Source organism: Labeo rohita, chromosome 15 (assembly GCF_022985175.1).
Source record: "Labeo rohita strain BAU-BD-2019 chromosome 15, IGBB_LRoh.1.0, whole genome shotgun sequence".
NCBI classification, from domain to species: Eukaryota; Metazoa; Chordata; class Actinopteri; order Cypriniformes; family Cyprinidae; genus Labeo; species Labeo rohita.
Window position 1 is genome coordinate 29,541,038 of NC_066883.1, and position 17,189 is coordinate 29,558,226.

At 36.7% G+C, this 17,189-nt stretch overlaps 2 protein-coding genes across 2 annotated transcripts; both read left to right on the top strand.

Annotated features, from left to right (window-relative positions):
- Nucleotides 1–261: 261 nt before the first annotated feature.
- si:dkey-30e9.6 (uncharacterized protein LOC564083 homolog) lies at nt 262–2,932 on the top strand. The gene is made up of 5 exons (XM_051129970.1): nt 262–354; nt 747–1,230; nt 1,312–1,396; nt 1,647–1,789; nt 2,679–2,932. Exons 2-5 carry the CDS (start codon nt 784–786, stop codon nt 2,757–2,759), a joined length of 756 nt encoding a protein of 251 aa, XP_050985927.1. The 5' UTR covers nt 262–354; nt 747–783; the 3' UTR covers nt 2,760–2,932.
- A 141-nt stretch (nt 2,933–3,073) lies between these two features.
- Nucleotides 3,074–7,375, top strand: arl4aa (ADP-ribosylation factor-like 4aa). Its single transcript, XM_051129971.1, has 2 exons — nt 3,074–3,165; nt 5,095–7,375. The coding sequence occupies exon 2, from the start codon at nt 5,177–5,179 to the stop codon at nt 5,774–5,776; it is 600 nt and encodes a 199-aa protein (XP_050985928.1). The 5' UTR covers nt 3,074–3,165; nt 5,095–5,176; the 3' UTR covers nt 5,777–7,375.
- Nucleotides 7,376–17,189: the final 9,814 nt, after the last annotated feature.

Consider the following 17,189-nt stretch of genomic DNA (forward strand, 5'->3'; position numbering starts at 1 on the left):
TTTTCCCCACACACATTATTATGGCCACGACTATTTTTTGTTAATTAAAATAAACTGTAGATATGTCTCATAGGTATAAATGTTCCACAAAGTCTTTCATACTTAAAGTGAATTTAATTCATCGTTTGATGGTTGCTAAGACGTCTCTTTGTTTCCTCAACAATGTCCCCACTGTGCTCTGTCCACATGCAGAGTCTTTGAATGAGAACTTGAAACTCTTGCTGCTTGGCAACCTTGTTGTATCCAGTACTCCATGCTGAGCTGGCTTCATTTTTTTTTATCAAACACAGCAATTTGAACTCTTTACTGTCTACTTTGTCATGGCTGAATGACAGCCACTCTGCTGTAAGAAAGGTAAGTGATTTAAAAAATCTTTCCTTTGAATTGATTCCTAATTTTGTTGTTGTATTATGTCTTATTATTTAAACAATATATGTTATATAATTACATTTCTATCACCTAATTCTAATCTTGCACATGTTTGCATATGCCTTTATATAGATTCTTCATTAAGATTAAATGTAATTTATGAGATTCATATATAATTTATGATATTCTATGCTTAAATGGTGTAATAACAATTTTCACTCAAAAATTGCTAGTTGATTTCTTAAATATAAACAAAGAATCTTCAAATAACACACTGAATTAAATTTGAAATTTTGAAGTAGAAAGACTGAACTGCTATTTTCTTGTAAAACATACTCCAATAATGTTTGCCCTACTTGTGTATGGTTTGGTCTCAGATTATTGCTCTAGGCATAAAGATGTGGCTGATTCACGATGAATCTTTCTGATCCTTTGGAAACTCCCATGTCTGTTGACCTCAGAAAAAAACTGCTCTTTTCGGTGAGTCAAAAGTTGATCTCAAGCAGGAGTTGTGGACTCGTCCCACCACACCCAGTAGTTCCCATTGATCCATGGAAGATAAAAGCCCCTGACTTCACCCCAAAACTATACAAATCCTCGGGTTTGCCACGGATCAAGAGCAAAAACATTCACCTGGTTAAATCAAACAATAGTGTGGAAGAAAAATCTTTTGTTTTGGAAAAGATTAATGATGTCACTCCTTCAATATTGCCTGGACTTGAGCAAAAGGGACGTAAAGCACAACAATTTATCACGTTCTACAAACCACCAGACTCACTAGAGTCAAAACTAATATTTGTGAGAGCAGGGATGTATCCAGTTGGGCCGTATACAAATCCAAAACCTCATAACTTCAGACCTGTAAGTTTACCTCACATTATCTGCATTGCACTATATCAACACTAGATGACAGTCTTTAAAAGACTCCCTATTTGATTACAGTGTGCTGAGGGAATGCCAGATATGGTGACTTCTTTAGAAAAGGACCCTGGCTGCTTGATCTTAAAGTCTCAGTGCATAAAAGCAGGTAAAATGACTTTCATTAAGACATCATTTCTGAAAACAAAGACAAATGAGAATGGTTTTTCAACACTGACATTGGGTTGCATATGATTGCCCTTGTGTTCCCACTGTAATCAATCTTGTAGTGCTTATCTTATAGTCATAAAATCCTTTGTATGGAACAAAGGTCAGATACCTTGTTGCTTTGAAACCACTCAGCAACCTGGCATGTATTACTGATACAAGCTTTGCATTTTATTTCAATGTCTCCACAGTCACTGACAGCCATCCTGACCTGAACTCTTCTCATAGAGACACAGCGAGCAAAATAGACACTTTCAAACCAGCAGAGCTTAAATGGGACCCGAGGCTCATACTACCAAAGACGCCATGGCCTCCAAAATCTGCGTCTTATACAGTGAGCACAAAGAAAACACTCCTATTTACACTTTGATCAAAATACAGAAAAAACAGTACAGTAATATTGTGAAATATTATTTCAGTGTAAAATGACAGTTTTCTATGTGAATATATTTTAAAATGTAATTTATTCCTGTGATGCATCATTAGTGTCACATGATCTTTCAGAAATCATTTTAACGTGCTGACTTATTATTAATGTTAAAAACAGTTGTGCTGCTTAATATTTTGTTGGAACCTGTGATACTTTTTTCAGGATTTTTTAAATAAATAAAAAGTTACTTTTAAGCATTTATTTAAAATAGTAATCTTTTGCAACAATATAAACTACAATTTAAAAATTTGTGGTCAGAAAATATTTATTCTTTCTTTTTTTTTGAAAGAAATTAATACTTTTATTCACCAAGGATGTGCCAAATTGATAAAAAGTAATATCAAAGATTCTATTTCAAAAGATTTCTATTTCAAATAAATGTTCTTTTGAACTTTTTATTCATCAAAGAATCCCGAAAAAGCTTCCAGAAAATATCAAGCTGTTTATAACATAAAAAGTAATAAATTATCATATTAAAGTGATTTCTGAAAGATCATGTGACCCTGAAGACTGGGGTAATGATGCTAAAATTCAGCTTTGCATCACAGGAATAAATTATAATTTAAAATAAGTTAAAACAGAAAACCATTATTTTAAACTGTAATAATATTTCACAATATTATTGTTTTTCTGTATTTTTGATTAAGTAAATGCACCCTTGATGAGCATAAGATAATTCCTTAAAAACATTAAAAATCTTACTGATCCCAAACTTTTGAATGGCAGTGTATCTTCTACTACTTTACAGACAATTTATTAACCTTTTTGGAAACATTTTACTATTGTGTTATAGAGACATCGCCGCAGAAGAGGAGTATATAGTGCCTTAATGGACCGAGTTGAAGAAAAGCTGACCAACTCCCGGAGAAAATGAATCAGTTTTAAGACAAAAGATAGAAATGTATGTAATGGTATGCAAAAAAAGCTAGGTTTTCTGTTTCATCTAATGACTATTGCTGTATGGAGAGCCCCATATTATTGTAAAGCTATTATATATTTTTTCTTTTTTTTTTTTTTTTTTATCTTTTTTAATAAGTCAACTGTAAAAACGTACACATAAATAAATATTAAACTAAAAAGATGCAATAATTGCAGCATTTTTTGTAGCCTTCTTATTTTGCATTCATTATGGGCGCATGACCTCCGTTGACCAATCAGTTTAAAGGTAAACAAATGAGCTGCTGAGTGAGTGAGCTGGGTCAGTCAGTCAGCAGCACGTAGAGCGGCAGAGTGGGGGCGTTAGTGAATGACGCTTTCTAACGAAGTATGAAGTCTGAACGGTAAGTTAAAAGGGCGACTGTGGTAAAGTTTAGTTTTAAACCTTTTAGCTAAGTGTTAGCAACATAGACTCTTTATTTTGTCAGCGCGTCGTGTTTAATTCATACTGGCCCAAAGCGCTGCGGTTAATGCGGTTTAAACGTCCACAGATTTTTTCTAGAGCTGCTGTCACATCGATTAATTTTATATTTTCTTTATATAGAGACGTCGTTACTGTTTAGGTTGGAGAAATGAGATGTCTGCATGGACTTAGAGGGTTAATTCAGAAAAGTTTCGATTCGACAGGTGGACTCGAGTGACTTCCAGAGAAATGAGCTCTAGGCGTCAGCAGAACTCTTATCGCACTCACTTTTATTGTTAGACCACCCTATTTATCTGTTCCCAGGAAATATTGCATCATTGACATATGGTTCATTTCTAAACGGTTTATTACTGTGGGTTTACAGACTCACATTCATATTAATGTATAGGCTAGATGAGGAGAATCATGCCAAACTATAAAATGTGCGCGTTTTTGGAATGGAATGGAATGGAATATTGAAAAATGTTTTATGTGCTTATATTCTGAGACTTTAAGTTTTTTAATGTTTGTGTTCCTTCTTGATTGTACTGTGAATATGTACAAACAGTATTTATTAAATATAATGTGCACATTCAGACATTACATTTAATTTTCTTTTAGTTAAAGTGACAGAAGTTTCTAAAAGGAGGTTAAAAATGTTATTATTAAAATATTACAAAATTTGGTTACTACTGGAAAGCCGTGTCATATGAGCTTTAGGTGGTCAGGCTGGTTTTTGGAACATTGTAGCTGGTTATTTAGGGGTGTAAGCTAGTGGTTTTCCAGCTCTAACCAGCTTGTCTACAGTACCTGGTTAGTCTGGTAGTCTATTCTTCAACAGATTGGCTTTGTCTGTTTGAGTCAAACTTAAAAGTTGTATAGGGTCTATGCCATGATAGCTCATAACAGTATGATTAATAATCATAATCTATCAGAAAACTTCTTAAAAGTAACCAACTTTACTTGGATGTCTCATTTTGTTTGACATGTGCACTGCCAGTCAAAAGTTTTTGAACAGTAAGATTTTTAATGTTTTTTAAAGAATTCTCTTCTGCTCACCAAGTCTGCATTATTTGATTCCAAATACAGCAAAAGCAGTAATATTGTTACATATTTTACTGTTTAAAATAGCTGATTTCTATTTGAATGTATTTTAAAATGTAATTTATTCCTGTGGTCTAATTTTTCATCATTTTTGCATCATTACTCCAGTCTTCAGTGTCTCATAATCCTTCAGAAATCATTCTAATATGCTGATTTGCTGTTTAAGAAACATTTATTATTGTTATTAAAATTTAAAACAGTACAATTTTATTTTCAGAATTCTTTGGTGAATAGAAAGATGAAAAGATCAGAATTTATCTGAAATAAAAAGAAATAAAATAATAAGAAATTAATATTTTTATTTATCAAGGATGCTTTAAATTGATCAGAAGTGATAATAAAGTTCTACTCAACATAATAAAAATAATATATGTTTTTTGAGCAGCAAAACAGAATATTAGAATGATTTCTAAAGGATCATGTGACTGGAGTAATGATGCTAAAAATTCAGCTTTGAAATCACAGGAATGAATTACATTTTAAAATATATTCAAAAAGAAAAGAGTTATTTTGAATAGTAAAATATTTAAAAATTTTACTGTTTTCCTGTACTTTGGATCAAATAAATGCAGGCCTGCTGAGCAGAAGGCACTTCTTTAAAAAAACATGAAACTCTTAGTGTTCAAAAACTTTTGACTGGTAGTGTAAAATGGTATGTTTTTAAAACAGACCCTCACAAGTAATTAATTGTATTTTTGCAGACATGCAAATTGTATTAGATGATTCAAAAGCCATTTAAAAACCACAATATGTCTATGAATTTTAGGCAAGCACTGGATGTGCATCTGGGATTTCGGACCTATGGAACATCATCCTGAACTCACATTGTTCTCATACTCCTGAGGGAAATGGGGAACGGAATATCAGAGCAACCCAACTTTCTATCCAATCTTCCATTCTGTAATTCTCTTCACATCGCTATTCTGGGTCTGGACTTTGCAGGCAAAACGACGGTCCTGTACCGTCTGCAGTTCAATGAGTTTGTCAACACTGTCCCCACCAAAGGTTTCAATGCAGAGAAAGTCAAAGTAGCTGTTGGGGACTCAGCGGTGACGTTTCACTTTTGGGACGTTGGCGGTCAGGAGAAACTGCGCCCTCTTTGGAAGTCCTACACACGTGGTACGGATGGCATCGTGTTCGTTGTGGACTCTCTGGACACGGAGAGAATGGAAGAGGCGAAGACAGAGCTTCACAAAATCACACGCTCCTCTGAAAATCAAGGAGTGCCTGTGTTAATTATTGCTAACAAGCAGGACTTGAGACAGGCTCTGTCACTGTCACAGATAGAGACCATGCTGGCACTTAATGAACTGGGACCCTCTACGCCGTGGCACCTGCAGTCCACCTGCGCCATCATTGGTGAAGGTCTTAAAGAGGGACTCGAAAGACTTTATGACATGATCCTAAAACGAAAAAAGATGCTCAGACAGCAAAAGAAGAAAAAATAGACCGTAATTGTATTATATGAAAGGACAATGCAAGTTGCAAACTGACATTTTTATGTGCCCAGAGTTGGTTAGAACCACCAAGCACTTTAGTTGTTTACTTTCGTATTGTTTACTACTCTGGTTGTTTACTTTCTGTCATAGACTTAGAAATATATAAACTTAATATAAAGTTTTTTTTTTTTTTTTTTTTTTTTTTTTTTAATCACACTGGAAGGTGATGCGTGTTGGAGGTTCTATTTAGAATGTTTATTTGCAATAAAAGGGCTTTCTATGTTCATTCTAAAATTGTCACATGTAATACTTTAACACGTACACTACTAGTCAAAAGTTTTTGAACAGTAAGATTTTTAATGTTTTTACATTAAAACTTACCAAGCCTGCATTTATTTGATCCAAAATAGTAGAAATTAAAGCTTTTATTTAGCAAGGATGCTTTAAATTGATCAAAAGTGATGATAAAGACATTTATAATGTTACAAAAGATTTCAATTTCAGATAAGTGCTGTTCTTTTTCAGAGAAACCTGAAAAAGCTGTTTTCAATGTAATAATAAAAACCTTTGAGCAGCAAATCAGAATATTAGAATGATTTCTGAAGGATCACATGACTGGAGTAATTATGCTAAATTTTAGCTTTGGAATCACAGGAATAAATTACATTTTAAAATATATATACATAAAAAACAGTTATTTTAAATAGTAAAAATATTTCTAAATTTTACTGTTTTTGCTGTACTTTGGATCAAATAAATGCAGGCTTGGTGACTTCTTTAAAAAAAATAATAATAATAAAAATTTTACTGTTTAAAAACTTATGACTGCTAGTGTACGTCTGCCAAATCTTGTCATTTTATGGTCAGGTATTTTTCCTTAGAGTATCATGTTAAAGAAGTAGCCAAAAATGCAAAATCTCTGAATGAAAGTCTAATTTATGTTCATTGTTCCCTGAATAATGACCCAAAATATTGGGTTTAAATAATTTTATTTAACTCAACTATTGCTTATATTTCTTGCTTTAAATGAACCCAATGTTGGTTGGAATGTAACATTTATTATGTTCAAGAATGAACATTTCTTAATAAGATGAATAAATAATAATTAAATAATAAACATTTCTTAAATTGCTTATTAGTAAACGTTACCTTTTTTGGGTTCGTTTTAAGCCAGCCATATAGTCATTTTTAAACAATAGTCGAGTTGAAACTACCCAGAAGGTTGAGTTAAACATTTAACCCACTAAGGTTTAACTCACTAGGTTGTATTCAACCCAGCATTTTTTAGAGTGTAGGAAGCATATAATGTACAGCACAAGTTTTTTAGATGGCTTTTATGATGTTTTTATAGTCGTTTTGTGTCACTTTTGGAGGATTAATGATTCAGCCCCTATTCAGTGTAATTGTGTTTCATATATTTATATTTCACAAAAGTAAGTCAAACAGGTTGGTGAGTAAATGACAAAAAATTTATTTTTGGGTGAACTATCCCTTTAACACATCCCTTAAAAAAACAGTACTTAGAGCCTTGTACCACCACATTCTTCTTTGGTTTAGTAATACTAAGGTGAGAATAAAAAGCAAATCCCTCTGCATTGTACATTACAAGACCTTTGGCCCATCTGTCTGTTATTATCAGATTAGAAATGACCCTTCACCTATGATGCATCCACCTTTACAGGCATCAGAAACTCCAAATGAGCCCAACTGAAGGGGATTTGTAGGATTTATCTGCTATGTATCACATGCTCCTCTAAATTCCAGTCCTGCCTCATAAATCCAGAGCGACTGGGACTCTTCCCTCCCCGTTCCATTGATGTCAGTAACGCTGAGCTGGGATGGTGACAGACTGGAGAAAATCTGCTGCGCAGTTTCCTTTCCCACACTTTCGCTAGACTGATACTGAACTGCAGGTCAGTATCACACCTACAAGTTTGGGAAAGCTGTTGGTTCTCCAGAGTGGCCCTAAAAACACTTCTGTACACTTCAACCACACTTAATGTATGAATTTTGTTTATTTAAAGGGAAAGTTCAACCAAAATGAAAATGACCTCATGATTTACACACTCTCGAGCCATCCTAGGTGTATATGACTTTCTTCTTTCAGACAAATACACTCAGAGTTATAGTAAAAAAGTCTTGGCTCTTCCAAGCTTTATAATGGCAGTGAATGGGTGTTGAGATTTTGAAGTCCAATAAAGTGCATCCATCCATCATAAAAAGTGCTCCACACTGCTCCACGGGGTTAATAAAGGCCTTCTAATGCAAAACAGTGTGTTTTGTTTAAGAAAAATGTCCATATTTAAAACTACGTCCAACATCATCGGCTCTTGTGAATGTGTGTACGTCAGTTAGCAAAACTAGGGATTATACATTTTATACAGCTTTAAATATGGTTATTTTTGTTATACAAATGCATTGATTTACTTCATAAGGCCTTCATAACCCCCCGGAGCCATGTGGACTTCGTTTTGTGATGGATGGACAGACTTTTTGAACTTCAAAAAAATCAGCAGCCATTCACTGCCATTATAAAGCTTGGAAGAGTCAGAACATATTTCATTATAACTCAGATTGTATTCGTCTGAAAGAAGAAAGTCATATATACCTAGGATGGCTTGAAGATGAGTAAATCATGAGGTAATTTTCATTTTTGAGTAAAATTCTAACCCAAATAGTAGTCTTTTTCAACTTAATTTTCACTCAGGTGTAGTTAATTTTGACTATGAACATGTTCCTCTAACGTTTGACAGCCACAAATTTTCTGAATACTTATTCTAAACAGTATTGTTTTGTGGTTTAAAACCAACGAACTTTTTAATATTTTGCTTTAAAAGTGTATTTGTTCTTTCCAAAATGCAACTTGGTTTATTTTTAATCTAATAATTTTGAGTTTGTATCTCACAACTGTTTTTTTTTTTTTTTTTTTTTACCACAAAATAAAAATTAATGTTAATTGCAACTTTTCAGGCTTTTACAATTCAGGCTTTTTCTTCTCAGAATTACAAGTCTAATCTTGCAATTCTGCATTTATATCTTGCAATTTTAAGATTATCTCTGCAATCATAAGATTATATGTAACAACAAAATTGTTTTTCTCATCATTTTGAGAAAAGAGTCAAAATTTTAAATTGTGAGAAGTTATAATTACCCTTTTTTTTCATTTATTTTTTATCCCATGGTGGAAACGTGCTTCCATACAGTGCTCATGCAAAATCTATTTTTCTGCAAACTTTTGTTTAGAGAGAGAAAAAAAAAGATTTGATTATGTGAATCTCCTCTTTTCTTTTCTCAGAACCACTGCTTGGAAAAAATACAATGTAACAGAAAGCGGGAGAAATGCACAACGCTTTTTGTTGCTTTTATCCAGTTGTTAGCACTTTCACTGGTTAAAATCAGTTTTAGCCATTGTTGCAAGAAAAACTATGAGCTTGTGTTCAGTTATCTCAGAAACCCTGCAGTGCAGTCTATGAGATTGTGTGGGAAAGAGAGAGGTGTAGCGACCTGGCTCTCCATGCAGGCTCCCCTCACTCCCCCCGTCTGTATCTGATGACAGTGTGTTGGCAGACTGCTTTTGTTGAGCTCTGCTCTCATCTCATTCCAACTTGAAGGATGAGGTCGGGCTAGATGGGGGTCTAGTAGCTGTTTTTCTCCATCCTTTTGTCTGAAAAATAATTTCTCACCGGGTTCAAACGGGTGCCGCATTCATATTAAACCTTGTCAAGCGTTCATTCTGACAAACATTATTAGATTAGGGGACATTATGGGATAAATAAATAATGTTTTGGTCTTTTAGAACTAAGTAAATGTTGTGTTCTGTAACCACAAAAGTCTGGTTTATATCAGTGTGCTGCCACAGATAATGTGATCACCCCAAAGATCTTAATCGCGTTTAGCGTGGTAAATACTGATTGCATTTAATCCCTATGGCTTTAGTTGTCATAAGGACTATATTCATTCTGATGCTTGTTGGTCCAGCCATGTCTGATCCAGCTTTAGCTATAAATTACTGCATTGAAAAACTAGCTGGTGCTTGTCTCAAAGAATCATTGGTGACTGAGTTCCCACGGTCATGGAAAAGTTTTTAAATTGTGATTTCCAGTCCTGGAAAAAGTCATAGAAATTAGTACATTTGAAAATTGAATATATGAATTTAAAAAAATGTGGTCCCCTTTCATACAGGCATAAACATTTACAACATGAAATACTCTTACTTAGTAAGTGTAGTGTTTTCAGTATTTACCGTATTTCCGTATTTTCATTGAGGAAAGGAAGTTACTATAAGTAAGGAAGTTTTCCTTCGCAATAGTTGTTTATACAGTGCACACCTCTGCATTTGTTTTTGTTTCTAGATTATAGATGGTCTTTGATTGTGGGTTACTTAATTTGTCATGCCACACAATTACATGACATTTAAAGGCATTTACATGATTAATTTAAGTAGTAGTATGAAGACAGTATTTGTGCACATTAAGGAAAGAATGGCTGAGCAAACAGAACCTCCTGTGAGCAAAAGAACAACTCGGTCTAGTCAGACTAGTTTTATTCTTTAGAGGAATGTGCTTTTTTTGTGGTGTGAATTCCTTCCTCTTTTCCTCTTCACTGTTTATGTAGAGTGCTTTGCTAAAATTAGTTTAGCTGATAAGTGACACAATGTCTGAAAACAGAGTGTTTAGGGACCTTTGGTTCAAAAGAAATCAAAAGTTTAGTTTGCATTTTATCGAAGGAATGACTTTAGAACTTTTGCCATGGTAAACAGATAGCATATAGTCTTACTTCCTCAATGTGGCAACTGTGTTGCAAAAAAAAAACAACTAAGAATAAACTGATTTTTTTTTTTCTGTTGGTTAATGAGTTGGTTAATGCTCAGTAGACAGGTCTCAACAAATCTTGCCGATACCAAGTATTTTACAATACACTGCAATAGAAATTTACTTTAAGAATGAGTCAGCTTGCATGCAGAAACATGTTGACACCTACACAATCAGCTTTTCATACAACAAAATAATTTTTCACGCAATGTAGTGCCAAAATGAGTATCAAAGTATGAGTATCAAAGGGTTTTGGATGCCTGTACAATTTGTTTATTTGAGATAACATTCAAGAGAATGTCTCGATGAGATTGCAACCCGTTTACCACTTTCAATCACAAACTACACATGTTGGTTGTAAGTTAAAGGGTCATGAAACCCCAGACTACTTTTTCTGAGATTTTAGCAGAGGTGTTTGTGTTGCACATCATAGATGACCATGTTAGCATCAGTTAATTTTAATTGTTGGAGAAATCTGGTTAATTTTTTCCAGGTTTAAAATCTACATTGTGCTGACATCACAGTTTGTGACGTTGCAGTGGACTATAGTACATCAATGACGCATTGGTGTCTCATAATTATTCATGAGACTGCATGTTCTTATCCTATGAGAAGATGCTTCGCCTAATTATTCAAGACAATGTGTGTTGATTTGCTATGACAGACTTAAGACTGTGAGATTCCATATATTAACCAAGGGACAACTTCCCGGTCTCCCTGTTGAAGCCAACAGAGAAGTCACAAAAACTGCAATTCATCAACTGGCCGCTAGAGACTGGCTCCAAAAGGGAGTCAATCCCATAGACTCCCCATGTTAAAATGCCCAAATTTACAGCAGAAAAAAATATGTTTACAGCCTGGTACAAAAAGTGTTTTTGGTCTATATAGCTAATTTTGCCCTTCATGTCAACTGTGAGGGGGGTGAATTTTTTTTTTTATAACACATCCGTTTAATTTATATTAAGCCTTAAAGTTCTGCATAATTTAGGGCGTGGCCACTTGAGTGACAGGTGGATTGCCGCTGCTGTCACCACCGTCGTGCTAGGCGGGCGTGGTTTCATCAACCAGCTCCACCCATGTCCCGCCTCTTTGCCCATTTTCGATTATCCAGCAGTGACGTGCAGTGACGCGATTCCAAGATGGCGACGGCTGACTCCCGCCCACTAAGAGCTTCAAAAATGCTCTTCAGAAACCTACGGGTGATGTTACGGACACTACATCCATTGTTTTACAGTCTATGATATTAACTAAGAGAAACGTTCATGGATCAAACAAGAATGTTTTTGTTTGCTTTGTAATAGTTTGGCACAATCGCGATTCATTCATAGAGTGAGTGTAATAGCGGTTTTTACAACTCCTTGATGCAACCCATCAAAAGGATTATAAGCGCCGCAAATTAAGCCTTAATAGAGGTGCAACAGCACATTTGTTTTCGATGCAGAGTGCAAATCGCTGTGCATTTATTTGTGTTGTTAACACAATGGGAGTGAATTGAAACTTAGTGCACCTCCATAGTGATATGAAACAGTCTCAGATTTCAAATTCTGTCAATTTCATTAGGAAATTCAACAACCTTCAGATTTTTCTGTCTGCTCACAACCAATTCATACATATTTTACAAGGTGGATAATTCGTACAAATTCGTATAACCTCACTCGTATGATTTTGTATGATTTGTCTAGACCCCAGTGACAGGTAAGTTTAGGGGTGGGGTTAGGGATAGGTCATTTGTACAAATTAAACATACTGTGAGTAATTTAGAGTGAATATTCGCTTCGCTTTTGGTGTGCACACACCTTAATATGCTGATTTAGTGCTCAAAAAACGCAGCGCGTAATGCTGAATTCCTATTGTAATTATGTTAGAATGTCAGAATGGTCCTATATTTTGTATTTTTTGTAAAACCTACTTTTGAGAAACTAGTCCTAAGTTGTTCTCAGGACAGCAAATATCAATAATTATCAAAAGAAAAAATCAAACTTTTGACTCGCTGCTACAAATGGACGCTAAAATGTTCGAAAGGGGTAGGACTACTTTTAGTAAAATGCCTATAACTCCTGAACAGAATGAGATATCTTCGCCAAATCTGAGGTCGCAGGACAAAATTTGGGGGGCTTGGCCACTTGGTGGCGCTATAAGAGGGAACAACATAAAAATGGCTATACCTACGCAACCATTTGACATATCAGCATGAAAATCGCTGCACACAGTCTTGGTCCAAAGTTCCACAAGTGTCTATAAAAGACATTTGTGTACCTAAAAAAACCATGGCTGCCATGTTTAAACCTCATTGGCCAATGAAGTTTAAGCACCTATAAGACAAGGAGGCCGATCGGAACGAAACTCGGTGGGCCTATTTGACTTACGGCCTCAAAGGTCTGTGAGAAACGATATTGCGTTTTTCAAGGGCATAAACGATTGTACGTTGCAGAGTTTTTTGCACATACTTCGTATACTTCAATATTCGTATTGTATGACAGAGCTCCTCATTCCAGACAACTTTGCCTCTAGAACCACTGCTCTTTGTTAAATGATTGAGAAGAGGTAAAAAACCCTACTTTTGTGAACTAGTCCTAGGTCTTTTGCTCAATCTGGAAAAAAAGAGGCCTAAATCTGAATTTACCCAAAATCCTATAAAAGATTATGATTTTTTTAAATGCTTTTTAATGTTTTGTATATTCTCTAGAACTCTGGCATTAATGACTTAAGGGTGAGTAATTCACAGAATTAAAATTTTTGTGTGAGTAATGTACCTTTATCATAACATTTTATACAGATATCTATATAAAATCATAACACAAGTCTTCAGTAGAGCATGTGCATGTACTTGTTAGATAAACACGTCTTTATTAGCAACAGGAAAGTCAGGAACTCCATTACCCAAGCCAAAAGTGTAGTGTATCTTTGTTCTCTACACTATTCTCAAAGGGTATACCATGTTTACCTTCTAACTAGACCACTCAGTTGAAGAGCAACAATGTTTTCTATCTCACTTTCTAAAGCGCAGCTGTTTGCAGGTCTTTTCCAGCCCTGAGGAACAGACTGCGGTTCTCACCTCTGGAGCTGTGAGCTACTTTAACTCGCTTGCCTGTGCAAACAAAATCCAAGAGTCCTTTGGGGGGACTCGGTGACGAGGGCACTGTTGTGATTTTCTGTGCGCTGTGGCAAAACCTTTTTTTCCACAGGGTGCAGGTGCTTCCTTCTGAGGAAATCAGAGGTGTCCCGAAAAACACTGTGTTATCAGCAACTCTTAGTGAAGAATAAACAGCGGCCACATGGATAACTGGAATCTTGCTCTGTCGGATACACACTTCCCCGAAATGGTGTTCTAAGGTCAGTCCAACCTACCTGGATTCAGAGCTTCGAAATCATATCAGAATGTTAAATTGCATCAGCACTTTAGGGCAAGTTATCTAAAATGGCTTTGTTACAGGGAGGAAATCCTGTCCATTGCAATTTGGTCACATGGCCTGTGTAAATAAAGACTTGTTTGTAAATGATCTGTCATGTAAATAATCTTCATGACTGCATGACTTCCAGTTTGCATTCTCATCTCATTTGTCATCTGATAACACTAAAGGAAGTTGAATTTTTGGCTTCATTACGTCTCCTGAGAATGGGCTTGTTTATCAAGGGGCTATATAATGTGACTAAGAGAAGATTAGATTAGTTAGTAATTCTCTTCTGTTAATGCAGAAATGTGATACTATATTAATTTACATGAACTAACAATGAAAGATACTTCTAAAGCATTTATTAATCTTAATGTTTATTTCAACATTTACTAATACACTATTAAAATCAAACGTTGTGTCAGTTAATATTATTTAACAGACCTGAGCTAAAATGAAAAACATTGAACAGTTGTATTGTTATTGACTAACACTCACAAAGATTAATAAACACTGTAACAAATGTGTTGGTCAATGTTAATTAAGGTTAACCAACATTGGTAATTAATGTGTTAACTGATGTTAACTAATAGACTTTATTGTAACATTTTACCCAATTTTCTTCTTTTAAAAATATTACAATTGCTATATTGTCCTGACATGTTTGTTGCTTTGGACAAAATAATTGGCTAAATTAATTAATGACTGATTGTAAATACAAATTTTTAAAATAAATTGCTTGTGTACCTTAAATTGTTAGGTGTCAGGCTTATGTTCTGTTTTGTTTTAGTCTTCATTGTTTTTAGTGGCTGTTTGCCTTTGACCTAGTTTGACACTGCCTGCACCTCCCTGGTTCCCTGAGCTACTGGCACCACCCTGGCTCCTTGTATTGCCAGTGCCACCCTAGAGGATCCCAAGTTTGCCAGCACTGCCCTGGTCACCTGCCTGTGACCTACCACTACTCCATGGCACCTGCCCTCCGTCCTTTTGGTGCTTGGTTGCACCTTCCAGAAGGGGGGAGTAATGTCAGGGTTATGTTTTGTTTTGTGCTTTGACCCAGTTTTCCTGTGTATTTCATTTGTTTCAAACCATTCACCTGTTACCTTAATTAATTTGTTAGGTCCTTCGTTTGTTCTTTGTACTTAAGCCCTCAGTCGTCTTTCAGTCTTGACTGACCACCAGTCAGTCGAAAGTCTGCTTCAGGGTTCCCATACCTAATCCCAGGAAGGCTGTTTAAGTATGGATTTGACTTCCAAATCAGTAGACCATTCAATATTGGTGGCAATGATATGGTCTCCACTCTTCCAAGATTTTCCCCAGGCCTAACTTCTGATCCAGCCCCTGTGCCCACTACAGTGGCAACTCCAGCCCCTGAGTCCGTTCCAGAGAGTGAAGTTTCCAAGTCTGCTCCAGAGAGCGCAAATCCCAGAGTCCACTCTAGAGAGTGAAAATCCCCAAGTCCACTTCAGAGAGAGCAAATCCCTGAGTCATCTCCAGAGAGCGCAAATCCCAGAGTCCCCTCCAGAGAGTGCAATCCCCGAGTCCTCTTAAAAGAGCACAAAACCCCAGACCACTCCAGAGAGCGCAATCCCTGAGTTCTCTCCAGAGAGCGCAAATCCCAGAGTCCACTCTAGAGAGTGAAAATCCCCAAGTCCGCTCCAGAGAGAGAAAATCCCTGAGTCTGCTCCAGCGAGCTCAATTCCTGAGTTATCTCTAGAGCGCAAAATCCCAGAGTCCACTCTAAAGAGTGCAAATCCCCAAGTCCACTCCAGAGAGCACAAATCCCAGAGTCCTCTCCAGAGAGCGCAATCCCCGAGTCCTCTTAAAAGAGCACAAAATTCCAGTCCACTCCAGAGAGCGCAAATCCCAGAGTCCTCCCAGAAAGCGAAATCCCTGAGTCCTCTTAAAAGAGCACAAAACCCCAGTCCATTCCAGAGAGCGCAATTCCTGAGTCATCTCCACAGAGCACAAATCCCAGAGTTCACTCTAGAGAGGGCAAATCCCCAAGTCTGCTTCAGAGAGCGCAATCCCTGAGTCTGCTCCAGAAAGTGCAAATCCCTGAGTCCTCTTCAGGGACCGCAATCCCTGAGTCCTCTCAAAAGAGCACAATCACTGAATCTGCTCCAGAGAGCGCAAATCCCCAGCATTAATGGCTGGGCTCCCTGTCCCTGGTCATTAGTGGCCATCTCCTTGAAGGCCATTCTGAACCCCAGTGTTTCCTGCTCCTTTGTCACGGCCACGGAGGCTGTTCCTAACTCCTGTGTTTCTTATAGCCCTAGCTCCCTTGTTGCAGCCATGGAAGCTTTATCTATAAATTCTGATAGCCCACAGCCACCAGTGCCGCCCTGGCCTTCTGTACTGCCAGCATCTCCCTAGCCTCCAGAACTACGTCTACCTCCCTGGTCTCCTCTAGTGCCAGCATCTCCCCAGCCTCCAGAACTACGTCTACCTCCCTGGCTCTCTGCACTGCCTGTACCTCCCTGGCTCCCTGCACTACTGGTACCCCCCCTGCTCCCTGAGCTACCGGCACCTCCCTGGCTTCTTGTATTGACTGGTTCCGCCCTAGAGGATACCTAACCTCCCAACACCACCCCGGGTCACCTGCCCGTGACCTTCCTGGAGGATCCCTAGCCTGCCGGCACCGCCACGATCAACTGCCCATGACCTACCACTACTCCAGGGCACCTCCCTCCCTGGCTAGACTTTTTTGGCGCAAGGTCACGCCTTTAATGTTGATGTGTACATGTTATTCCTATTTATTGTGTTTATTATTAGTTTTTAAAAAACTGAGTATCTCCTCTGTAGTGCACTTCATTACAGCCACCTCCCCATGACATCAGATTACTCAAAAATCTTTATTAAAAGTAACACCTTGAATTAAACTTTAAACTTATATAGAAAATTATTTTTCTTGTTTTTGTTTTATTTACAAATGCGACAAATAATTTTTTTACAGTTTAATTTGTGCTCCATGTATAAACACTTATTTCTGACACTCTCACAATAACCAGTGACACAGACACGTGAACACCAAAATAACAGTGACCAATAACATCTGTAGCCATAACACCATTTTTAACCCTATTTTCTAAATGACAAACAAAAAGGGGGAAAACATCTCTATCAGTCATTTTTTACATAATGACTCTGATCCTCTGTTTCTGCAACATCCTGCCATGTTAACAGGTCTTCATTACCAGTGACTCATTTCCTTTGAGG